The sequence below is a fragment of the Pan troglodytes genome, chromosome 1 (genome assembly GCF_028858775.2).
Source record: "Pan troglodytes isolate AG18354 chromosome 1, NHGRI_mPanTro3-v2.0_pri, whole genome shotgun sequence".
In the NCBI taxonomy this organism is placed as follows: domain Eukaryota; kingdom Metazoa; phylum Chordata; class Mammalia; order Primates; family Hominidae; genus Pan; species Pan troglodytes.
In genome coordinates, this window is record NC_072398.2 from 17616427 (window position 1) to 17636478 (window position 20052).

General features: G+C 37.9%; 1 protein-coding gene across 2 annotated transcripts in view; it reads right to left on the reverse strand.

The window, feature by feature from the left end:
• Positions 1 to 630: 630 nt before the first annotated feature.
• The window catches only part of TSNAX (translin associated factor X), a 37839-nt gene continuing 18417 nt past the window's right edge, over positions 631 to 20052 (reverse strand). Inside the window, exons 5-7 of one of the 2 annotated variants that reach the window (XR_010149795.1) lie at positions 5896 to 6023; positions 3529 to 3693; positions 631 to 2629 (exon numbers count right to left, since the gene is read on the reverse strand). Coding sequence is in view for 1 of the 2 variants with exons in the window: in XM_514271.9 (XP_514271.4) it covers positions 2252 to 2629; positions 5896 to 6023 (506 nt within the window). In the remaining variant the exon portion in view is untranslated. The remainder of the gene's footprint in view (positions 2630 to 3528; positions 3694 to 5895; positions 6024 to 20052) is intronic. The other variant, XM_514271.9, reaches the window with a different exon arrangement.

A 20052-nucleotide genomic window follows, 5' to 3' on the forward strand; every position in this document is an offset into this window, starting at 1 on the left:
ACTGATGTAGGCTGCGCACAGTGGCTCACGCCTGTAATCCCAGCACTTTGGGAGGCTGAAGTGAGAGGATCACTTGAGGTCAGGTGTTTGAGACCAACCTGGCCAACATGATGAAAACGCCATCTCTACTAAAAATAGAAAATTAGCCAGGCATGGTGGCATGTGCTTGTAATCCCAGCTACTCAGGAGGCTGAGGAAGGAAAATCGCTTGAACCCAGGAAGTGGAGGCTGCAGTGAGCCAAGATCATGCCACTGCACTCCAGCCTGGGCAACAGAGAGAGACTAAGTCTAAAAAAATAAAAAAATTCACTGATGTAATACATGCCAGAAATTATTTATGAAAGAACCCAATATTCTTTCAGAATTTTGTCAGTAACTTACCATATGACCTAGAACCAGTTTCTTTTTCTATTAAAGATGAAAACTGTTACCACACATGATGCCATCATAGTAAGTATTTTTAAAAGTGAGACACTCAGAGTTGGCGTAACATCCACAGTATTAGTATGACATGAACTGTGGAGATATATCAGTAGCAATGGCACCAACTCACCTGTAGTGAGTTGACTACAGGTGAGTTGGAAAACCAAAAAACCACCATCACTAACACGAACAAACAAAAAAACAGAATTTACTAGGCATGTCCATGTTTTATTTTCTTTAGGTGTTTTTCTGGAAAATTACATTTTCAAGGAATCAGCCCTTACAAACAGAGCTAATCTTTCAAAAAATAAAACCCAGTATCTAGATTCTCAAAACTTACAAAACCAACTGGAAATGTCTGGTTGTCATGCTCAATTCAGTTTCACATCACAAGTAATCATCTCTAACTATTTCAGTAGGCAAATTCCAATTCTAAATATTACTAACGATTACCATTGTTATTCTCAACTGTGTTGACAATTGTCTTATTGCTGAATTGTTCATAATACATTTTCTTTGGCAACTTTATTAACACCACGGGACAACTAAAGGTCTGGATTAACTTAGTATTTCAAAACTTCATTATAATTATTTAAATGTAAATGCTAGACTTAAATTATTTAAATTTAAATGCTAGATTTAAATTATTTAATTTTAATAAAATTTAAATTTAAATGCTAGAATAGGAAAGCCTCCAAACATGCCTAATATAACAAAAACAAAAATTGCTAAATAATCACTACTAAAAGCATTTCCATTGTATGTACAAGTACATAACTCAACTTTACCAACAAAAATATTATAATTTAGCTCCAATTCTCTATCAGACCTTCTGTGATTAAAAAAATAATAATAATAAATGGAGAAAGTAACATCTGGGCACCTGTCAAATTTTTATGGAAGGTTGTTTTATATAAATTTTAAATGGCCTACAATCAGCCAGAATGTGAATTTTTCACTATAATACTTTATAAACTTGTACTTTCTTTTTTCTTTTTTTTTTTTTTTTTGAGATGGAGTCTTGCTCTGTTACCCAGGCTGGAGTGCAGTGGCGCAATCTTGGCTCACTGCAACCTCTGCCTCCCGGGTTCAAGTGATTCTCCTGCCTCAGCCTCCCAAGTAGCTGCGATTACAGGCACATACCACCACATCCAGCTAATTTTTGTATTTTTAGTAGAGAAGAGGTTTCACCACGTTGGTCAGGCTGGTCTTGATCTCTTGACCTCGTGATCTGCCTACCTCGGCCTCCCAAAGTGCTGGGATTACAGGCGTGAGCCACCACGCCCAGCCTAAACTTGTACTTAAATTATATATTGATAGCTTATTCATTTTTAATTCTTGTTCCATGGAATAAGCCTATTTTTGAGGCTTGGCACAATATTAACAAGAAATTTAAACAGGACGCTCAAGTCCAGAAGTTTAACTAAAAAATATTTTCTATATATAATAAAACCACCAACTTAAATTACAAATTGCTTCCACTAAAAATTATCACTCCAAACTTCAGAAAAAGTAAATTAAAATAGGTTATGGCAAAAGGTACACTCTGAAGCATGTTCACATTACAAAGATAAATGATAAAGGTTAACCAGCAAAAATTCAAAAAGGCATATATGCAAACATCTGTATGCAAACTTTCATGAATAAGATATAACAAATGATTCATTTGGCTAATTTTATGTACAGCTTGTATACAATTTAAAACAAGTACAACTGAATATGTTTCTATGTAAAAGCCACAATAAAGTTAAATGAAATACTAAATAAGTCTTACAAATTGGTCTCTTAGGAGTTCTCAAAAGAATTAGTAACTGAGTAATGTTAGATTCTAAGAAATGCCCTCTTCTTGATCTATCATTTCTGTTTTAACTGAAAACACATCTGCCAACATATGTTTTGGAATTTCTGACCCTCTGACTTTCAAGGCATAACAAGCATTCTCCACTTTGGCCAAACTTTGTTTCAAGGTATACAGCTTCTTAGAAACCTCGTAAGGTCCAGTGTTGCCAATGAATGAAAACCCATCATAAACCTGACGTAAAAACTGGCTCACTTCAAAGGGGGTATCAATGTCCCCATTCCCCACACTGTTAATACACATCCGCATCAATTCTCCAGTTAAGTCAGCCACTCCCAGTAGGTAATCGACAGGTGTGACTCTCAGTCTCCAAGTACCAAACTGCTTATCCTGTGCATCAGAGGAGGGCTGGTAAAAAAACAAAACAAAACAAAAAAACACACACACACACACAAGAAAGAACACTGTGAAAAAGAGTGAATATAGCATGTATCACATTTATTATAGAAGTACAAAATCAATAGCAAATCAGTCATACTAATTTTTTCTAAATAAAATAAATCTGTTTTGCTTAATAACCACTTGGGATGTTACAGGAGGAATGTGTGCCCTGGGTAGTGAATTGAACCAGATGACTTCAAGATACTTTTGAAATATATCATTATGAAACCAACTATTTCCAACTCCACTTGACGTACAAAATTAAAATATTCTTAAACAAGGCTTAATAACTTTATTGCGCAACAATTACTTTCTTAAATGAAAAACCATACAGCCCTCCAAGTTTGTGATCCATCAATGTTTTCCTAAGAAGCTCAGTCTTTTTCTGGCTTCTTGTCTTTCCCTACTTAGCACTCACCGTCACAATTTATTATTCTCTCACTGCATCCTCAATTCCCTTAGACTGCTATATTTTCTACTGCACCTACCCAGCAAAAACAGAATCCTCAATCAATACTAAAATATACTCATTAGTCCTTTATTCAGGTGGCTGAGTACCACTCACTGAGTTAAAAAAAAAATGGTAATCACAACTGCAGAGTCTGTACTGCTACAAATTACTCTCCAATCCTTTTACTTATCATTAGATGGTTCTCTTTCCAGCCTCTTCAAACACAATTTCAAACCTTTCACCACTCTCCTCAGGGCTCTACTCAAATCCCAAACCTCTTCACTTTCAGTAGACAACCTTGCCCAATTTCAGTGACCTGGTCATTTGCCAGCTTACCTAGCACAATTTCTCGCAACTGCCTTTATCCCTACCAAAAAAAAAAAAAAAAAAAATTTATATCCACACCCATCTTTACCTTCTATCCTCCAGTCTCAGATGATGAGTTGTCCCTCCTCTTGTTTGAGGTTAACTCTTCCAAATGACCTTGACCCATCTCCTCCCACCTCTTCCAGGACCTTGCTTCATAAGGTGTATGCCCTTGGGCAAGTTATTTCATCTCTCTAAACCTCAGTTTCCTCATCTGTAAAATGGGATAACAGTACCTACCTCAGAGGTTTATTTTAAGGGTTAAATGAGAACATTTACCAAGTTCTTGGCATAATGCCCAACACAAAGTAAATATTCAACAAATGCTAGCTGCTATCATGATATCATCATGAAATCTCTCTCCACATCAATTTCCCTCTACTGAATTCTTTCTGGTAGAGACGATGCCTAAATTGTTATTAAGAGACGGTATGTATAAAAGGGTAGGTGAAGTTGCAGTTACATCAAAGGACATTTTAGGTAGTGGGAACTACAAAGGCATACAGGTAAGAATTGTGCATTTGAGGAACTAATGAGATAATTCTTTTGAGTAAAGTTTAAAGGAAGTTACATAAATATAAGCTGAGACGAGGGAGACAGCTTTATTAAGATCACTCTTTGCTATGTATCTAATACTTGAATCCTAACATTGTTTGGACTCTGCAGAGACCATCTGGTGCAACGTCCTCATCATTTAGCATAAGAAATGAGGTCCGAGAAACATCACAGGTAATATGACGTTGAGCTATGGGAATATGATAGCTAGTTAGTGGCACTATTGTTTCCATTCTATTTTTCTGCATGTTTGAAATTTTTCACAAAACTTTTTAAAATAAAAATTAAATAGTTTTGACAATATTCTCAACAGGCAAGTCAGAGCAAAATACCTTTCCCAATCAAATTCCCAGAAATTTCAGCACCAAGCATCTTTAGCACTAAAACTTATTTATGAATATAGTCTTATACAATTTGAAACATGTATATGAATATTATAGCCCCATAATCTTAAAATAATCTGGTACCTAAGTCCTGAAAACAGTACTTTGACTCTCAATTTTCTGGCCTTTTCCCCAATATTTTCATTTTGATACACAGAGAACTTTAAAGGAAAGTGTGGTAACTTCCCTAATATCACTGAGAAGCAGGGTCAAATAGACCTACTTTACTTCTTTGTGTAATTCAGTCTACACTATATGAATAAAAAATATGAAGAAATTTTACTTCTCAAAATACATTTCCTCCTTAATACACTTCATATAACTTAAAGTTAATACATGGCTTCCTTAAAGTAAGTTATACCTGTCATGCCAAATTAGTCTCATTTGTATTAATATTTTAGTTGATATTCAAGAAAATATTATTTCTACAGTGTCTTCCATCTCCTGCCTACCTATCCTTAATATATGGTGTTTTTAAAAATAATTTTAAAAAGAAAAAATAAAGAAAAATTTTAAAATAATTATTTAATATTTATTAAATTAAATTATTAATAATTTAATAATTTAATAAACAATTATTTAAATAATATAAATTATTTAAAAATATTTAATTTTAAGTGTACTGGTATCTCAGAAAGTATCAAATAGTCAATACAGCTTACCTTACTGCCTGTTATATCTTGAAACCCAGAAGGAAAAAAAATAGTATTTGTTTAAAAGTCAAACTGCAAAGTTTTTCTTAATTCAGAAAAGCTACATAAATTTCAGATATAAGCATTATGAATTGAGTAAATGATTAACAGCTCTCACTATATAAAAACTACTTTATAATGGCAAACTACTGAGCACTTCCGTGTCAGGTGCTGTATATAATGTATATTACGTGTCAGGTGCTGCTGTATATTGCCTAATTAATAACCTTTAAGTCAAATCCTTTAAAACAACCCTTTGAGGTAGGTACCTGATGCAAGGGATCCCTGTAGCACACTGTGAGAAGCGCTGGCAGAGCGGACAAGGGCACAGGCTTGGATTCAAAATACCTAACTTCAAATCTTAGCTCTGCCACACTTTTTAGTTGTGTGGCTTCTGGCAAGTTACTTAACCTCTCTAAAAGTCTGTTTCTTTCTCTGTAAAATGAGAGTAACAATGCTTACCACATATGGTTAATAAAAGGATTAAATAAGACAGTGCTTACAAAGGGCAAGTGAAAAATAGAGAGTAAAACCAAAAGAGGACTTACAGTAAGCACTCCATAATGCTTTAGGTAAAGAGCATTACTTTCCCAATATGCCCAGAGTTGTTCTTGTTCTATCCACTAACTGAAATATTTAAAAAGACCATTTCCTAGTTGAGACTCTACAAAACCATACTTTAGAAAGAACATTCCCATCTCAATCTTAGCATAAGCCAGTAAATCTACTAGAATCGTCATACTGTTACATAAATTATATAATGTGAAATAAATTTTAAATTCTCACAGTTTTATTTTCTTTCCCATTGTCTTCAGTCGTAAATATCAATTGTTTATTAATTTCATCCATACTAATTAATGATCGTGTTTTGATGAAGTGTTGAAAAGAGACAGCTTCCACATATTCCTGTAGTCCTGAAAACGTGACAAAGAAAATTACTAAGAATAAGCACTTAATTAGTAAGAATGTCATAATAAAAAAACTTCATATTGATCATCATCTAGCTCAAAAAAAAGCTTACTAGACTAGACACTTAGAATAGAAAGAATGGCCTGGGGACCAGGCACGGTGGCTCACGCCTGTAATCCCAGCACTTTAAAAGGCCAAGGCGGGTGGATCACTTCAGGTCAGGAGATGGAGACCAGCCTGGCCAACACAGCAAAATCCCAACTCTACTAAAAATACAAAAATTAGCTGGACGTGGTGGCGGGCGCCTGTAATCTCTGGGCCACTGTGCCCAGCCAGAAAAAAATTTTTTTAAGAGTTTAAGTAATAAGGATTTAAGAAAACCTTATTCTGGCCGGGCACGGTGGCTCACGCCTGTAATCCCAGCACTTTGGGAGGCTGAGGTGGGAGGATCACCTGAGGTCAGGAGTTCGAGACCATCCTGGCCAACATGGCGAAACCCCATCTCTACTAAAAATACAAAAAATATTAGCCGGGTGTGGTGGCAGGAGCCCGTAATCCCAGCTACTCGGGAGGCTGAGGCAGGAGAATCGCTTGAATCCAGGAGCCGAATGTTGCAGTGAGCCGAGATCGCACCATTGCACTCCAGCCTGGGGGACAAGAGCGAGACTTCGTCTCAAAAAAAAAAAAAAAAGGTGGGGGGGGGGGAGAAAAGAAAAGCCTATTCCATAATTTTGATAGGCTTTAATAAAAATTATATAAATTAATTTGTTTTATTTTGCTGGGTAACAAAGCAATGATTCAAACAAATGAGACATAAAATTAAGAATCATTTGGGCCGTTCACGATGGCTCACGCCTGTAATCCCAGCACTTTGGGAGGCCCAGGTGGGTGGATCACGAGGTCAGGAGATCCAGACCATCCTGGCTAACATGGTGAAACCACGTTTCTACTAAAAATAAAAAAACTTAGCCGGGCGTGGTGGCGGGCGCCTGTAGTCCCAGCTACTCAGGAGGCTGAGGCAGGAGAATGGCGTGAACCCGGGAGGCGGAGCTTGCAGTGAGCCGAGATCATGCCACTGCACTGCAGCCTAGACGGCAGAGCGAGACTCGTCGCAAAATAATAATAATAATAATAATAATTTGGATCTTTCTTAAAGTTTTAATAGGCAAAATCACTTTTAACTAATGTAGGTAAAAGTGTCAAAATACCGTTTATCTTTTCATAGTTCAAAATGGATCTAAGACTAGATAACTCCTTTCTGCTTTGGTAGTTTACGTTTAAAAAAAAAAAAAGAGCTATGCAATACAATTTTGTACAAGATAGAAACAACCCTTGAATGGAAGAGTAAATTTTGGTAAAGATCAAAATGTAACTTAAATACTTTTAAAAATGTTTATATAAATGTAAAGGGCACAAGTGCAATTTTGTTACATGTCTACAGTACTATACTTTTCCAAGTGTTTTAAAACAACTACTTTCTGGCCGGGCGCTGGTGGCTCACACCTGTAATCCCAGCACTTTGGGAGGCCAAGGCCGGCGGGTCACGAGGTCAGGAGATCGAGACCATCCTGGCTAAAATGGTGAAACCCTGTCTCTACTAAAAATACAAAAAATTAGCTGGGCATGGTGGCGGGTGCCTGTAGTCCCAGCTACTTTGGGGGCTGAGGCAGGAGAATGGCGTGAACCCGGGAGGCAGGGCTTGCAATGAGCCGAGATTGTGCCACTGCACTCCAGCCTGGGCAACAGAGCAAGATTCCATCTCAAAAACAACAACAGCAACAACAACAACAACAAAAAACTATATTCTATAGCCACAATTTTCAATATTATTTTATGTCTTAATCTAAAAGGTGATACAGGGAAAAAGCATTTCTTAATTATTATTGTTAGTTTAAGAAACTTTTTAAGGGTTTGTTGTAAAAATAGCAAGAGAATACATTTCTGATTATGCAAAGAAAACTCAGAACTTAAGAGGATATTTAAGTTCTCTAACATTTTTTATGACAGAGTCCTGCTACTTACAAGTCTCCCCCACCTGCCACTACACTTCTGGTATGGCAGCAACAGTGTTGGGGAGGCTAACAGCTGTAGTATCATCACATCAAATGCCAGGCAAAAGGTCCAGGATACAAGGGAAAATGGGTGACCCTGGTTTTGATAGCACTAAGAGGAAACTTAACTAAATGAAAATATCCTGACTCATTCTGAGCTGCAAATGATGCCCAAATATAGGTCAGAAGGGACAATTTAACAAACCATAATGTTCTGAGAAATTAAACATTAACGAGGTTAAGTTTAACAAAACAGATGATATTTATATTTATAATTAAAAATATTTTTAATTAAATGTTTAATTTTATGAATTTTTAGTTTTATGAATAGGTGACACCGCCCAGTTCCCCCCCAAAGAAAATCTCTATTTCTCATTTCCTTCTAAAGATACTTCATGCACACAAAAGCAAACAGCAAAACGTAAAGATGCATAATCACATCTCCATGCTCTAATGTGGTTAGCCTCTTATGAGCTAAACAAGAAGATATGCACAAAGATTTACATATAAGGATGTCTGTCACTACAGCAAAAAAAATTTTTTAAAGTTAAAAGACCAGTAATAGCTGTATCACTTGTCAATTTTTGTCTCTTAGTTCCATTATTTCAGAAAAAGGAGGTGGATGCTTAAAGTATGTCTCCTATGCCAGCTGGCAATATACTAAGCTTTGTCAGTACAGGGTGCTAGGTGCTTAAAGAACTGTAAAGGAAAGAGCTCTCTGCCTGGTTCTGCTGTGCCCCTCTTCACAGCCCTGAGTGTGGGGCAGCCAGCACTTCAAGGTGGCCAACAGCATGTAGCACCTGCCTGGGGACAGCTTCTTTTGTACTCCAGAGAATGGCTTCCCAGTAAGCCACCTCCTTGGGCAGGGAATTCCTTTCCATGGCACTTCCCCATGGACAGCTTCCCAGAGAGTCCATCAGCACAACAGCTCAGCAAACGTCTCTGCCAGCCGATGGGACATGCCCACCCTCTCCAGCATGGTCTGGACCTCATCCTGTGAAGGGTGAGGGTGGGGTTCTGCCAAATTTAGTTCCTTGGGTGCTCTGCCTCCGCCCTAGGGGTAGTGGCTGCTCACTCTATCTGAGATTCCAGTACTCTTTAGAGTTCTCTTTTACTCTTATAATCCCCTATATGGTCAATAAGTCTGTATGTTGTATTTAACTTTCCCTGTTCATATTACCATCTAATTTCTGTTTCCTGTTTGGAGCCTGATGAATACAATAAGGAATTAGGAAAATAAATAATGGTATTACTTCTCCTTCAGCCCTATTACCTAGAGAAGGTGTTCCATTTTCTGTGGCTAGTCACTGTATTAGGTTCAGGATCAAGATTCAGTACTAGCTGGGAGCTTCACATGAATTCTCCCTTTAACGTACTAGGTGTTCCCACTTTATGTTCTATATTGAATCTTACAGAAATACTGAAACACACTCAGATCTGTCCTATCCATGAACCCTATATTTCCTCTCAACTATTGCTCCATCTGTCTCCTCCTCCTCAGAGCTAAGTTTCTTGAAGCAGCTGGCTACATCATTTCCTCAATAACTTCATCTCACACTTCTCAACCTACTTCAATCTAGCTTGGGTACATCTCTAAAACAAAATAGTTCTTGCTAAGATTACCATAATAAATAAGACTAATGGACATTCTTTCCATCTTCATCTCAGCAGCATTCAGCATTTTGTGCCACTTCCCTCTTTAAACAAGTTTTCCTTTGGTTCCTTTGACAGCATCATCTCCTGATTTCCCACTTTTCCACCTCTCTAGTCATGTCTTCTTAAGTCTCTGCCTCTAGCAGTCCTAGGTTCCCTCCAGTTCATCTATACTTGGTTTCAAGTAACCTTGCTGCCCTTAAACTTCACATCTCTGGCCAACAGGCACTCACATCCAAATGAGTATCTGACATCCTTACCAAAGATACCTCAAAATCAACACTTCCAACAATGAACTCACTACCTTCCTTCCAAACCTGGTTCTCTCAAGTTTTGCCAATTCTAAGCATGTCCTGGTCTCCCATCTATTCTTGACCTCTTCACATCCATTCTCACACTGCAGACTGTCTGCCTTTTTAATATGTAACGACATCATTCCCCAGTTTAAAGCCCAAATAGCTTCCCATGGCGCTCAGAATACAGGGCAAAACCATTAACGTGGCTTATAAGACCATGCTTAATTTCACCCCCACTTACATTATCAGCCTCAATTCACGCTATAGTTAAGTCATAACTCACAAAGGCTTGCATTTCCAAGATGGGTACATAAACATATATCTGTATGCATGTTGAGCAAAAAATAGCACTGCTTTAAATGGTCAGAATCAAACACAACTGGCAAGGTGCCTGTCTTATACATGGCAATAGGTAGGTAGGGAGACAGTATAAAAAGTAGAACTATGTCAGTTGAAGGCAATACACACATATTTTCCTGAGCCTTGAATAATATTAAATTCAACAAACAGGATAAGCAGCATTACATGGAAAGGGGGCTGTTATTCTCTCCATCTCGCCCAATGTAACACTGTCGATCCTATTTGTTAAATTTAGTATTATTTCATATGTAGCTGTTGATAAGACCACAAACACTTTAGCAACAACATACTACTAATATTCTGTATCATTCAGCAGTGCCTTGTTGCAGAAACAAATAGCATTTCTGTTTGGCTGCCATATAGTTTAGTTTCATTCAAGTACTTTTTTTTTCATATTTCAGTGGAAGAATAGTTCAAAATATTCCAAATTTTAAAAGTACCATAAAGATCATGGCATCTAGTACTTTTACAACTGAGGCCCAGGCCTGGCATTTAGTTGTACCTAGTTGATTTTACTAATTACAAATTATTTTTAAAAATAAATTCACTAAAACCATTTTCCATGTTTTGAATTGACTCACGGACAAAACGACTTTTTACAACTAATGAAGGTGAACAAACTTTTTTTTTCCATGGACAAATGCATGATATTTTACCATATAATTGTCTCCGTAATTGTCATCTTTGTTCAATAACATTCATTCAGAAGCAGGAGTAGTTTTAAAAATAGTACTTTGCTTTTTGATTGTCTATTGCTTTTCTTTCCCCTCTTCCATTGTGCAACTATGAAATTTAAAATTATTCATCTTTCATTATCCAAGGCTCTTTGGTTCCTCCCCTCAACTTAGCTCCATTTCTACTCTTGCATGTCCAAAAACTCCTTAAGGACTCTATTCTACAAATGGACATCTACCCTGGGACAAAATCCTTAATTATCACAGAGGACCTAGGAAAACAGGAATTTCAGTCTTTCCTTGAGCAGGAGCAAACTCTTAAGATGTGCTTTTACTCCAATCATCTCTGTAAGCCAAATACTGCAATACAGTAAGCAATATTTACTCCCAACAAAATGAATTATGGCATCTTGCTTAAAGAGCTGAAGTGGTTAGAATTCGTTTGATTTTTTAAAAAATTAGCAGTTTTCATTTTTATTTTTTCTCCATTTAATTGTGGTAAAACAAACATAACATTTACCAGCTTAGCCATTTTTAAGTGTACAGTTTGGCATATTAAATACATTCATAATGTTGTACAACCATTATTACCATTCATCTACAGAATTCTTGTATTAATCTTTCCAAAACGAAACTCTGGACCTAGCATTTCTTAATCTAACTCCCCATCCCTCCTCCCCTCAGCTCCTGCCAACCACCATTCTACTTTCTTGTCTCTATGATTTTGACTACTCTGGGTATCTCATGTAAGTAACAAATACAGTATTTGCCCTTTGTGATTGGCTTATTTCACTTTCCATAATGTCTTCAAGCTTCATCCACGTTGTAACATATGTCAGAATTTCCTGTTTAAGGCTGAATAATATTCTATTGTATGCATATACCACACTTTGTTTATTCACTCATCTATAGAAAGACAATTGAGTCACTTCCACCTTTTGGCTTTTCTAAGTAATCCTGCTGTAAACATGACTATTCATACCTGTTCAAGTCGTGCTTTCAATTATTTAGGGGTATCACCCAGAAGCCCTCAACAAACTTTTTAAAAATAAAATAACAGTTTACTAAGTCTTGAATGTCTACTACATGTTAAGAGTATGGATCTGGAACTTTACATCCATCTTTTTAATGCTCACTATAACCTTATGTGACTATTACTATCCTTAATGAACAAATTGAGGCATAGAGAAGTTAAGAAATTCAGCCAAGTCACACAGTAAATAGTGAAAGTTTCTAGAATTCAAAAGCTCACACCCTTCCCACCTTACCTGCTTCTTGACAGTCATCTCCATATAAAACATACCCATTTTTCTCAACATTTTTCCACACTAAATTCCTGGTTCAGCTTTTCTCCATGTTTTGCTTAACCTTATTCTGTAGTCTTCCAAACACACTATATACTTTCATGATTCCATGCCATTCTGTGACTATGAAGCCTTCTCTCACATCTTTCTCTACCTACAACAATAGTTTAAATGTTTTAATACACCCCAATCAAGGCGGCACTCGTCTCTTCATTCTCACTATATAAAACTTGTACTTCAATTAAATGTTTCAGTCAGTTTTAGATTACAAACAGCTGTCTGATCACCTATTTTGCATCCTAGAACTCTGAGGGTGGGGACAATGCCCAGACGACTTTGCTCCTTGGCCCTCTCCCAAAGATAGCAACTCATATGTACAAGAGACTCAACTGTTTCCCGTAAATTCCTTCTAATAATCTGTTTCTCCTCACCAAGGTCTATGAAACTAAGTGCCTCAACAAACAAAAATATTTTAAAATTTGGTATTCAATTATTCAGAACTATCTAGTTGTACTTAAGTTAAAATACTTTCTAACAAGATTAGTGTTCAAACTGATGAAGGGCAGAATTTGAGGTCCTGATTTATTTTTTAATAGGGAAAAGAGAGAATATGGAATAAGAGTCCTCAAAATTTATCTTTGGTGTCAATCTCTATTAAATATGGGTGAGTGTCAGATATTTAATTTTCAAGTATATCTAGTCATTATATAAGTTGTCCCTGAAATGTGTTAACAAAAGTTACTTCAGAGATGAGGTGGCCATTTTTGCTCCATAGAAATTAGGTTTCATGGGCCAGGCACGGTGGCTCACACCTGTCATCCCAGCACTTTGGGAGGCCGAAGTGGGTGGATCACCTGAGGTTGGGCGTTCGAGACCAGTCTGACCACCATGGAGAAACCTCGTCTCTACTAAAAATACAAAATTAGCCAGGTGTGGTGGCACATGCCTGTAATCCCAGCTACTTGGGAGGCTGAGGCAAGAGAATCGCTTGAACCTGGGAGGCAGAGGTTGTGGTGAGCCGAGATCTCGCCATTGCACTCCACCCTGGGCAACAAGAGCAAAACTCCATCTCAAAGAAAAAAAAAAAAAAGAAAAGAAAGAAAGAAATTAGGTTTCATGCTATAACGTGGAGAAAGTTCAAGGACATCTGGCCCAAAACACTGAAAAGCATTTTTGGTCACATGTAGGTAAGAGGATGTTTAAACAAGTTATGTTTCAACCTGATAAAAAGGACATCCGCTATTTTCAGTGAATAATCCCCAAGGTGAAAATTTTCAACGTACTGCCATATTCCATCAAACAATGCCTTCCCCTTCTGTCTTTGCCTTGGATGAAATCCAATTAGCATTATTTACAGAATCAGCTGCCAGTAAGAGAGAAGTCTGTAGGTTGCTTTTATGTAAATTGTTATTTTTTTCCTTGTTCTCCCATTAGAACATATAACAGGGAAACCCAGTTAAAGGCTTCTGATTATTTTTACATATTCCTTTCATATTTAAGCAATACACATCCAGTCCAAATCTCCATCAAAAACTATATATAAAAGCGAACAGATATGACAGAGGTTTCATTATAAATTTGAACCTCACATGACTCAACTTTGTTTCTTGGTTTTTAATGCTTTTTCAGAAATTGTTTAACATATGATTCGGCAATTCCGCTCCTAGGTATATACACCCAAAAGAGCTGAGAGCATATAGTCACACAAAGACTTGTAGGCAAATATTAACAGCAGTTATTATTCACGAAGGCCAAAAAGTATAAACAACCCAAAAGTCCACCAACTGATAACAGATTAACAAAATACAGTATATCCATAAAACAGACTATAATTCAGTTATTAAAAAGGAATGAAATACAGATACATGCTATGACATAGCTGCTCTGAAAACATGCTCAAAGAAACCAGACGCAAGAGGCCATATATGATTTGATTCAATTTATATGAGATATCCAGAATAGACAAATTACCATAGAGACAAAAGTAGATTAGTGGTGACCAGGGGCTAACCCTGGTATTAGGAGAAGGGGGAATGGGGAATGACCGCTAATAGGAAGGAGGTTTCTTTTGAGCGTGATGAAATGTTCTGGTATTAGACAGTGATAAGTACATAACCTTGTGAAAACAGTAAAAACAAATGAATTATTCAATTTAAAAGGGTTAATTATGTGGTATGCAATGTCTCAATTTTTAAAAACTGCACTTGTAACTATTTCTCTGAGTACATGAATTTTTAAAACAAGTTAGCGTCACCAAATCAATCACTGAAATGTTAAAATGAAATCAGATTTATATTGGATTCACAGGCCACTCTGCTAAAAATCTACTTTCAAATACATGAAGTGCACACTGAAAATAAATATATCTATATGCCTCAGCTTTGTAAAGTATGTGTGCTTATACTACCAACAGTAAACTCTAAATAGAATTCCACTAATTTGGATTTTGTCTGAGTAGGGTTTTTTTGTTTGTTTTGGTTTTTCTTCTCAATCTGGCTCTGTTGCCCAGGATGGAGTACAGTGGCACGATCTTGGCTCACTGCAACCTCTGCCACCTGGGTTCAAGTGATTCTCTCTCCTGCCTCAGCCTCCCGAGTAGCTGGGATTGTAAGTGCCTGCTGCCGCACCCAGCTAATTTTTGTAGATGGGGTTTCATCATGTTGTCTAGGCTGGTCTCGAACTCCCGACCTCAGGTGATTCACCCACCTTGGCCTCCCAAAGTGTTGGGATTACAGGCGTAAGCCACCGCGCCCGGAATGGGTCTTTCTTTTTTTTAAAAAGAGACATGATCTTGCTCTGTCACACAGGCTGGAGTACAGTGGCACAATCGTGGCTCACTGCAGCCTCAAACTCCTTGGCTCAAGTGATCCTCAAGCCTTAGCCTCCCCAGTAACTAGGACTACAGGAGCAAGCAACTATGCCTAGCTAATAGTTTTTTTATTTTTATTTATTTACTTTTTTTTTTTTTTTTTTGTAGAGACAGGGTTTTGCTAAGTTGCACAGACTGGTCTCAAGTGATCCTCCCACCATGACCTCCCAAAGTGCTGGGATTACAGGTATGAGCTACCACTTCCAGCCCTAGGCAGGGTTTTTTACATCAGCACTGAAGAACGAGTATTGAGCAAATTGGTACCACTGAGTTTTTATCCAAAATGAAAATAAATGTTAAAATTTAGTACAATATTATAGATTAATTTTGCTAAATTCAAGAAAGGTCAGGAATGAACATTTGTTAATGGTTATATGCCAAACAAAATAAGAAATGCTTTCCATAAATGTATTTAATTTCCAAAAAATCCAGGAGGTAGCTATTAATGTTCTCATGCTAAAGGAAAGAAAGCTGAAATTCAAATAGGTTGTACACTTTGTTCCAAGGTTACAGAGATATGGAATATTAAAACATAAAAGCCCAGGTCTGATGGCAAAGTCGATCTCTTTCTACTTCACCTCACTGAGCAAGCCTTACCTCTTACAGGGAGACCTCACAGACTAGAAAAGTTAAGACCAATCTGGGGATCTTCTAAAACTGACTTTCCTAATACCAAAGGACCACATTCTCTTCCTATCTTGCTTAATCCTTATAATAGCCACTTAAATAACTCATCTGCACTTTCAACTACCTTGTCCCTTGGAGTCATATTCAAGATATTTTAACAGGAATATAAAGTACTATATAAATAAATATAAATCCCAAATTTTAAATATATTTTTATTTTCTTAATACACTAAACTATATTTATTATAGAACTGCTTACCAAGTGATATAAAATATAACAAATTATTCCTCAAATCATTCCAATAATTCTCAAATCATTTCTTAATTTTTTAAATGCTGTTGGAAAGGGCTTTTGACTTCCCTTGTCTGAGCCATGATTTGATATGCAAAGTATCATCAAACTCTTCCTATGACCTCCTCCATTAAAATGACAGTTATCAGGCAACTGGGTTCCTGCCAATGTAGGGGATTCACACAGGCTTGCCCCCATTGTCAGCTTCCAATTCCCCCAACCATTCCTTTAGTCTCTGTTCCTCTCTCATCATACTCTCTCCTCCAACCAATAGGGGACGAAAGGAGTAGAAGAGGAAAAGGAAGGAAGGAAGAAGAAAAGAAAGAAAATCTGTGTTCTCACTTGCTGGGATGCCTGCTGTCCTGTGATGGTTATCAATAAGGCTCCCTTCCCCCAGACTCTTTCCCTTATGTGCAGAGACAGCCACTTCTCTTTCCACCAGGGGGCCATGCCTCAAATAAAGCAATGCTTCCTGAACCTACCTGAGATTATAAATGCAGCCTGAGAGAATATGCTCTGCATGAAATATCTGTTTATATCCCTGGTTCCCAGTAGAGTCATCAGACACTATTTGCTTCTCCCCTTAAGGCACCTCTTTTTGGGGGTTTACAAAAGAAGTCCACAGCTCAGCTGCACAACACAACACCCCCACCCACCCCTGGACTTAAAAGCAACTCCCCAGTCCCTCCACTCCAAAGTAACATTTGTAGCTCATCCTCTAGCTGCAGTGCACAAACCAAAAAGTATCTGTTATGGACTGAACTGGGCTGCCCCAAATATGTTGATCATATGTTGAAGCCCTAACCTCTAGTACCTGAGAATGTGAGTAATTGCAGACAAGGTCTTTAAAGAGGGGATTAAGTTAAAATTAGTCCATTGAGGTGTACTTTTATCGAATATGACTGGTGACATAAGGAAATATTAGGACACACAGAGACAACAGGATGTGTGTGCACGTGTGCACAAGGCCATGTGAAGACCCAGGGAAAAGATAGCCATCTGCATGTCATGGAAAGAGACCTCAGGGGACATCAAATTTGCCAACACCTCGATCTCAGACTTGAGGCCTCCAGAACTGCAAGACAATAAATTTCTGTTTAAGCCACCCAGTCTGTGGTATTTTATTATGACAGGCCTAGTAAACTAATATAGTATCTTGGAATCAGTGCACCTTTGGCTTCTGAGATAAACCACATGTGCTGAAATTTGTATTATTAATTTTACTACTCATCACAGTTGACAATATACTACTTACCAACAAACAAAGAAGGATGTATTTCTATTTTAACAACAAACATGGCCACAATAATGCATCAGGCTGCTTATCTTTTCCTACTTCTCCCACTGTCATCCTACTGCCAAATAATGAGCACGACCCAAACCATGAATTAATCTAACTTTCTGCCTCATTCATTCCTATTGCTATACAGAAAGGATTATATTTATTGCTCAGGTAAACTTTCAAAAATGATTAACAGCAACTATTAAATATTCCTGGTTAAGTTCCCATCCCCATTACACTCACATTCATTCTTTTATTTTTATTTTTGGGCTGGGGGCGGGGACGGAGTCTCACTCTGTCTCCCAGGCTGGAGTGCAGTGGTGCAATCTCGGCTCATTGCAACCTCCGCCTCCTGGGTTCAAGCAATTCTCCTGCCTCAGGTGAACGCCACCATGTCCAGCTAATTTTTGTATTTTTAGTAGACACGGGGTTTCCTCACTTTGGTCAGGCTGGTCTCGAACTCCTGACCTTGTGATCCGCCCACCTCAGCCTCCCAAAGTGCTGGGATTACAGGCGTGAGCCATCAGAGTCATTCTTAAATCTCCAGTCTCCCATCAATTCCATACCATTTCCCCACCACATCCCCTTTTCTCAGCACATGACAGGAAAATGGAAGTGACTGAGCAAGAATTTTCTCAATTCCCTACCTCTATACCCATCTGTAACTACCCATCTGTAACTGCCCATCTGGGAAGAGGGAGCTGTCCTGTCATACAAGGCTTAAGCTCTGGATCCCATCCTCAGGTCTTGATTATTCAGGGATATTATTCCCTTAAATATTATATTGTATTTCCTTTAGTTAAGGTTCCCAGCCTTTGGTTTTATTCTCACTCTACACTCTCCTTAGACAATCTTATCCATGTCTTTAAAATTAACTACAATTTATAAGCTCATGACTCCAAGGCTGTAACTGCAGATGCATCCTGAGTTCTCTAGACCTATGTATCAAATTGCCTCCTAGGCAGCAACCTGTACGTCCTAAGATTTCCAATTAATTTTTCCAAAACCCATTCCACCTTCCTGTTTTCTCCTCTTAACAAATATCATTCCTATTCATCCAGTTGGCCAAACCAGAAACCTAAAGGCATCCCTAGACTATTCCCTTTATGCTTTTTAAAAATAAACTGTCTTCTAAAAACATGCCCATTCCTCTCTATTCCCACTGCTAACGCCAAACTTGAGGCCCTATTCATTTCACTCCAAGAAGGACCACTACAACTGCCTCACCTCTCTGCCTCTAGCTTCCCACTGAATAAAATATGATAATGGCAAAACAGAAAGCAGAGACTTGAAGGGAGGATGTCCTAGGTTCTAAAGCTAAGTCTCTTGCGAGCAGTGTGAACTGAGTTAAGTTTACTCATTTTACTGTGCTCCAATTTTCTCATCTGTAAAGTGCAGGCATCTGTTTACATAGTAGGGTTTATACAGAATAATGTATCAGTGTCTGGTATAAGGGCCCTTTGTATCTGTTTACTAAATTAAACTATGAGAAGAATAAAATAAGAATTACTGCCATTAATTTTTGTTAGACAATATTTTATAACGTCTTTAAAGAAAGCAATGGTGGCCAGGCGCAGTGGCTCATGCCTGTAATCCCAGCACTTTGGGAGGCCAAGGCGGGCGGATCACGGAGATCAAGACCATCCTGGCTAACATGGTGAAACCCTGTCTCTACTAAAAATACAAAAAATTAGCCAGGCGTGGTAGCGGACGCCTGTAGTCCCAGCTACTCGGGAAGCTGAGGCAGGAGAATGGCATGAACCTGGGAGGCGGAGCTTGCAGTGAGCCAAGATCGTGCCACTGCACTCCAGCCTGGGCGACAAAGTGAGACTGTCTCAAAAAAAAAAAAAAAAAAAAAAAAGAAAGCAATGGTTTTTTGTTCCTTGGATTTCTTTTCCCTTTTATTAGCTTACAATTGAAAGGGGCTGTTATTCTTCTAAAATGTTATCCTAAGTCAATATGTACTACAATTCTCAAATACTTTTTGGTTTGCTAAGAAGTAACAGCAAATTGGCTGGGCACGGTGGCTCATGCCTGTAATCCCAGCACTTTGGGAGGCCAATGTGGGTGGATCAGTTGAGGTCAGGAGTTTGAGACCAGCCTGGTCAACATAGTGAAACCCCACCTCTACTAAAAATACAAAAATTAGCTGGGCATGGTGGCATTTGCCTGTAGTCCCAGCTACTCGGGAAGCTGAGGCAGGAGAATGGCGTGAACCCAGGAGGCGGAGCTTGCAGTGAGCCGAGATCACGCCACTGCACTCCAGCCTGGGCGACAGAGTGAGACTCCATCTCAAAAAAAAAAGAAAAAAAAAAGAAAAAGCCTTTGGCTTTAGATAAAACAGTTTAAAGCACTAGATACTAGCTATCAGAGATGGATAATAGTCTAGCAGAAAGTCTATCAGAGTAGATGAAACAAGTCGGATTCCAATTCCAATACTATCACTCACCTCATTTACAAAATTAGGTAGTAGAACTAAAAGTCTTCTCACCAGTTATAAAATCACTTTCAAACAGACAAATGAATGCTTTCAAACAAAAGAAAAATCTATTCAGAAAAAAATGTTAAATCAATCAACAGACATATACTTGAATTTTCTATTACACCAAAAGAACATCAAATTACC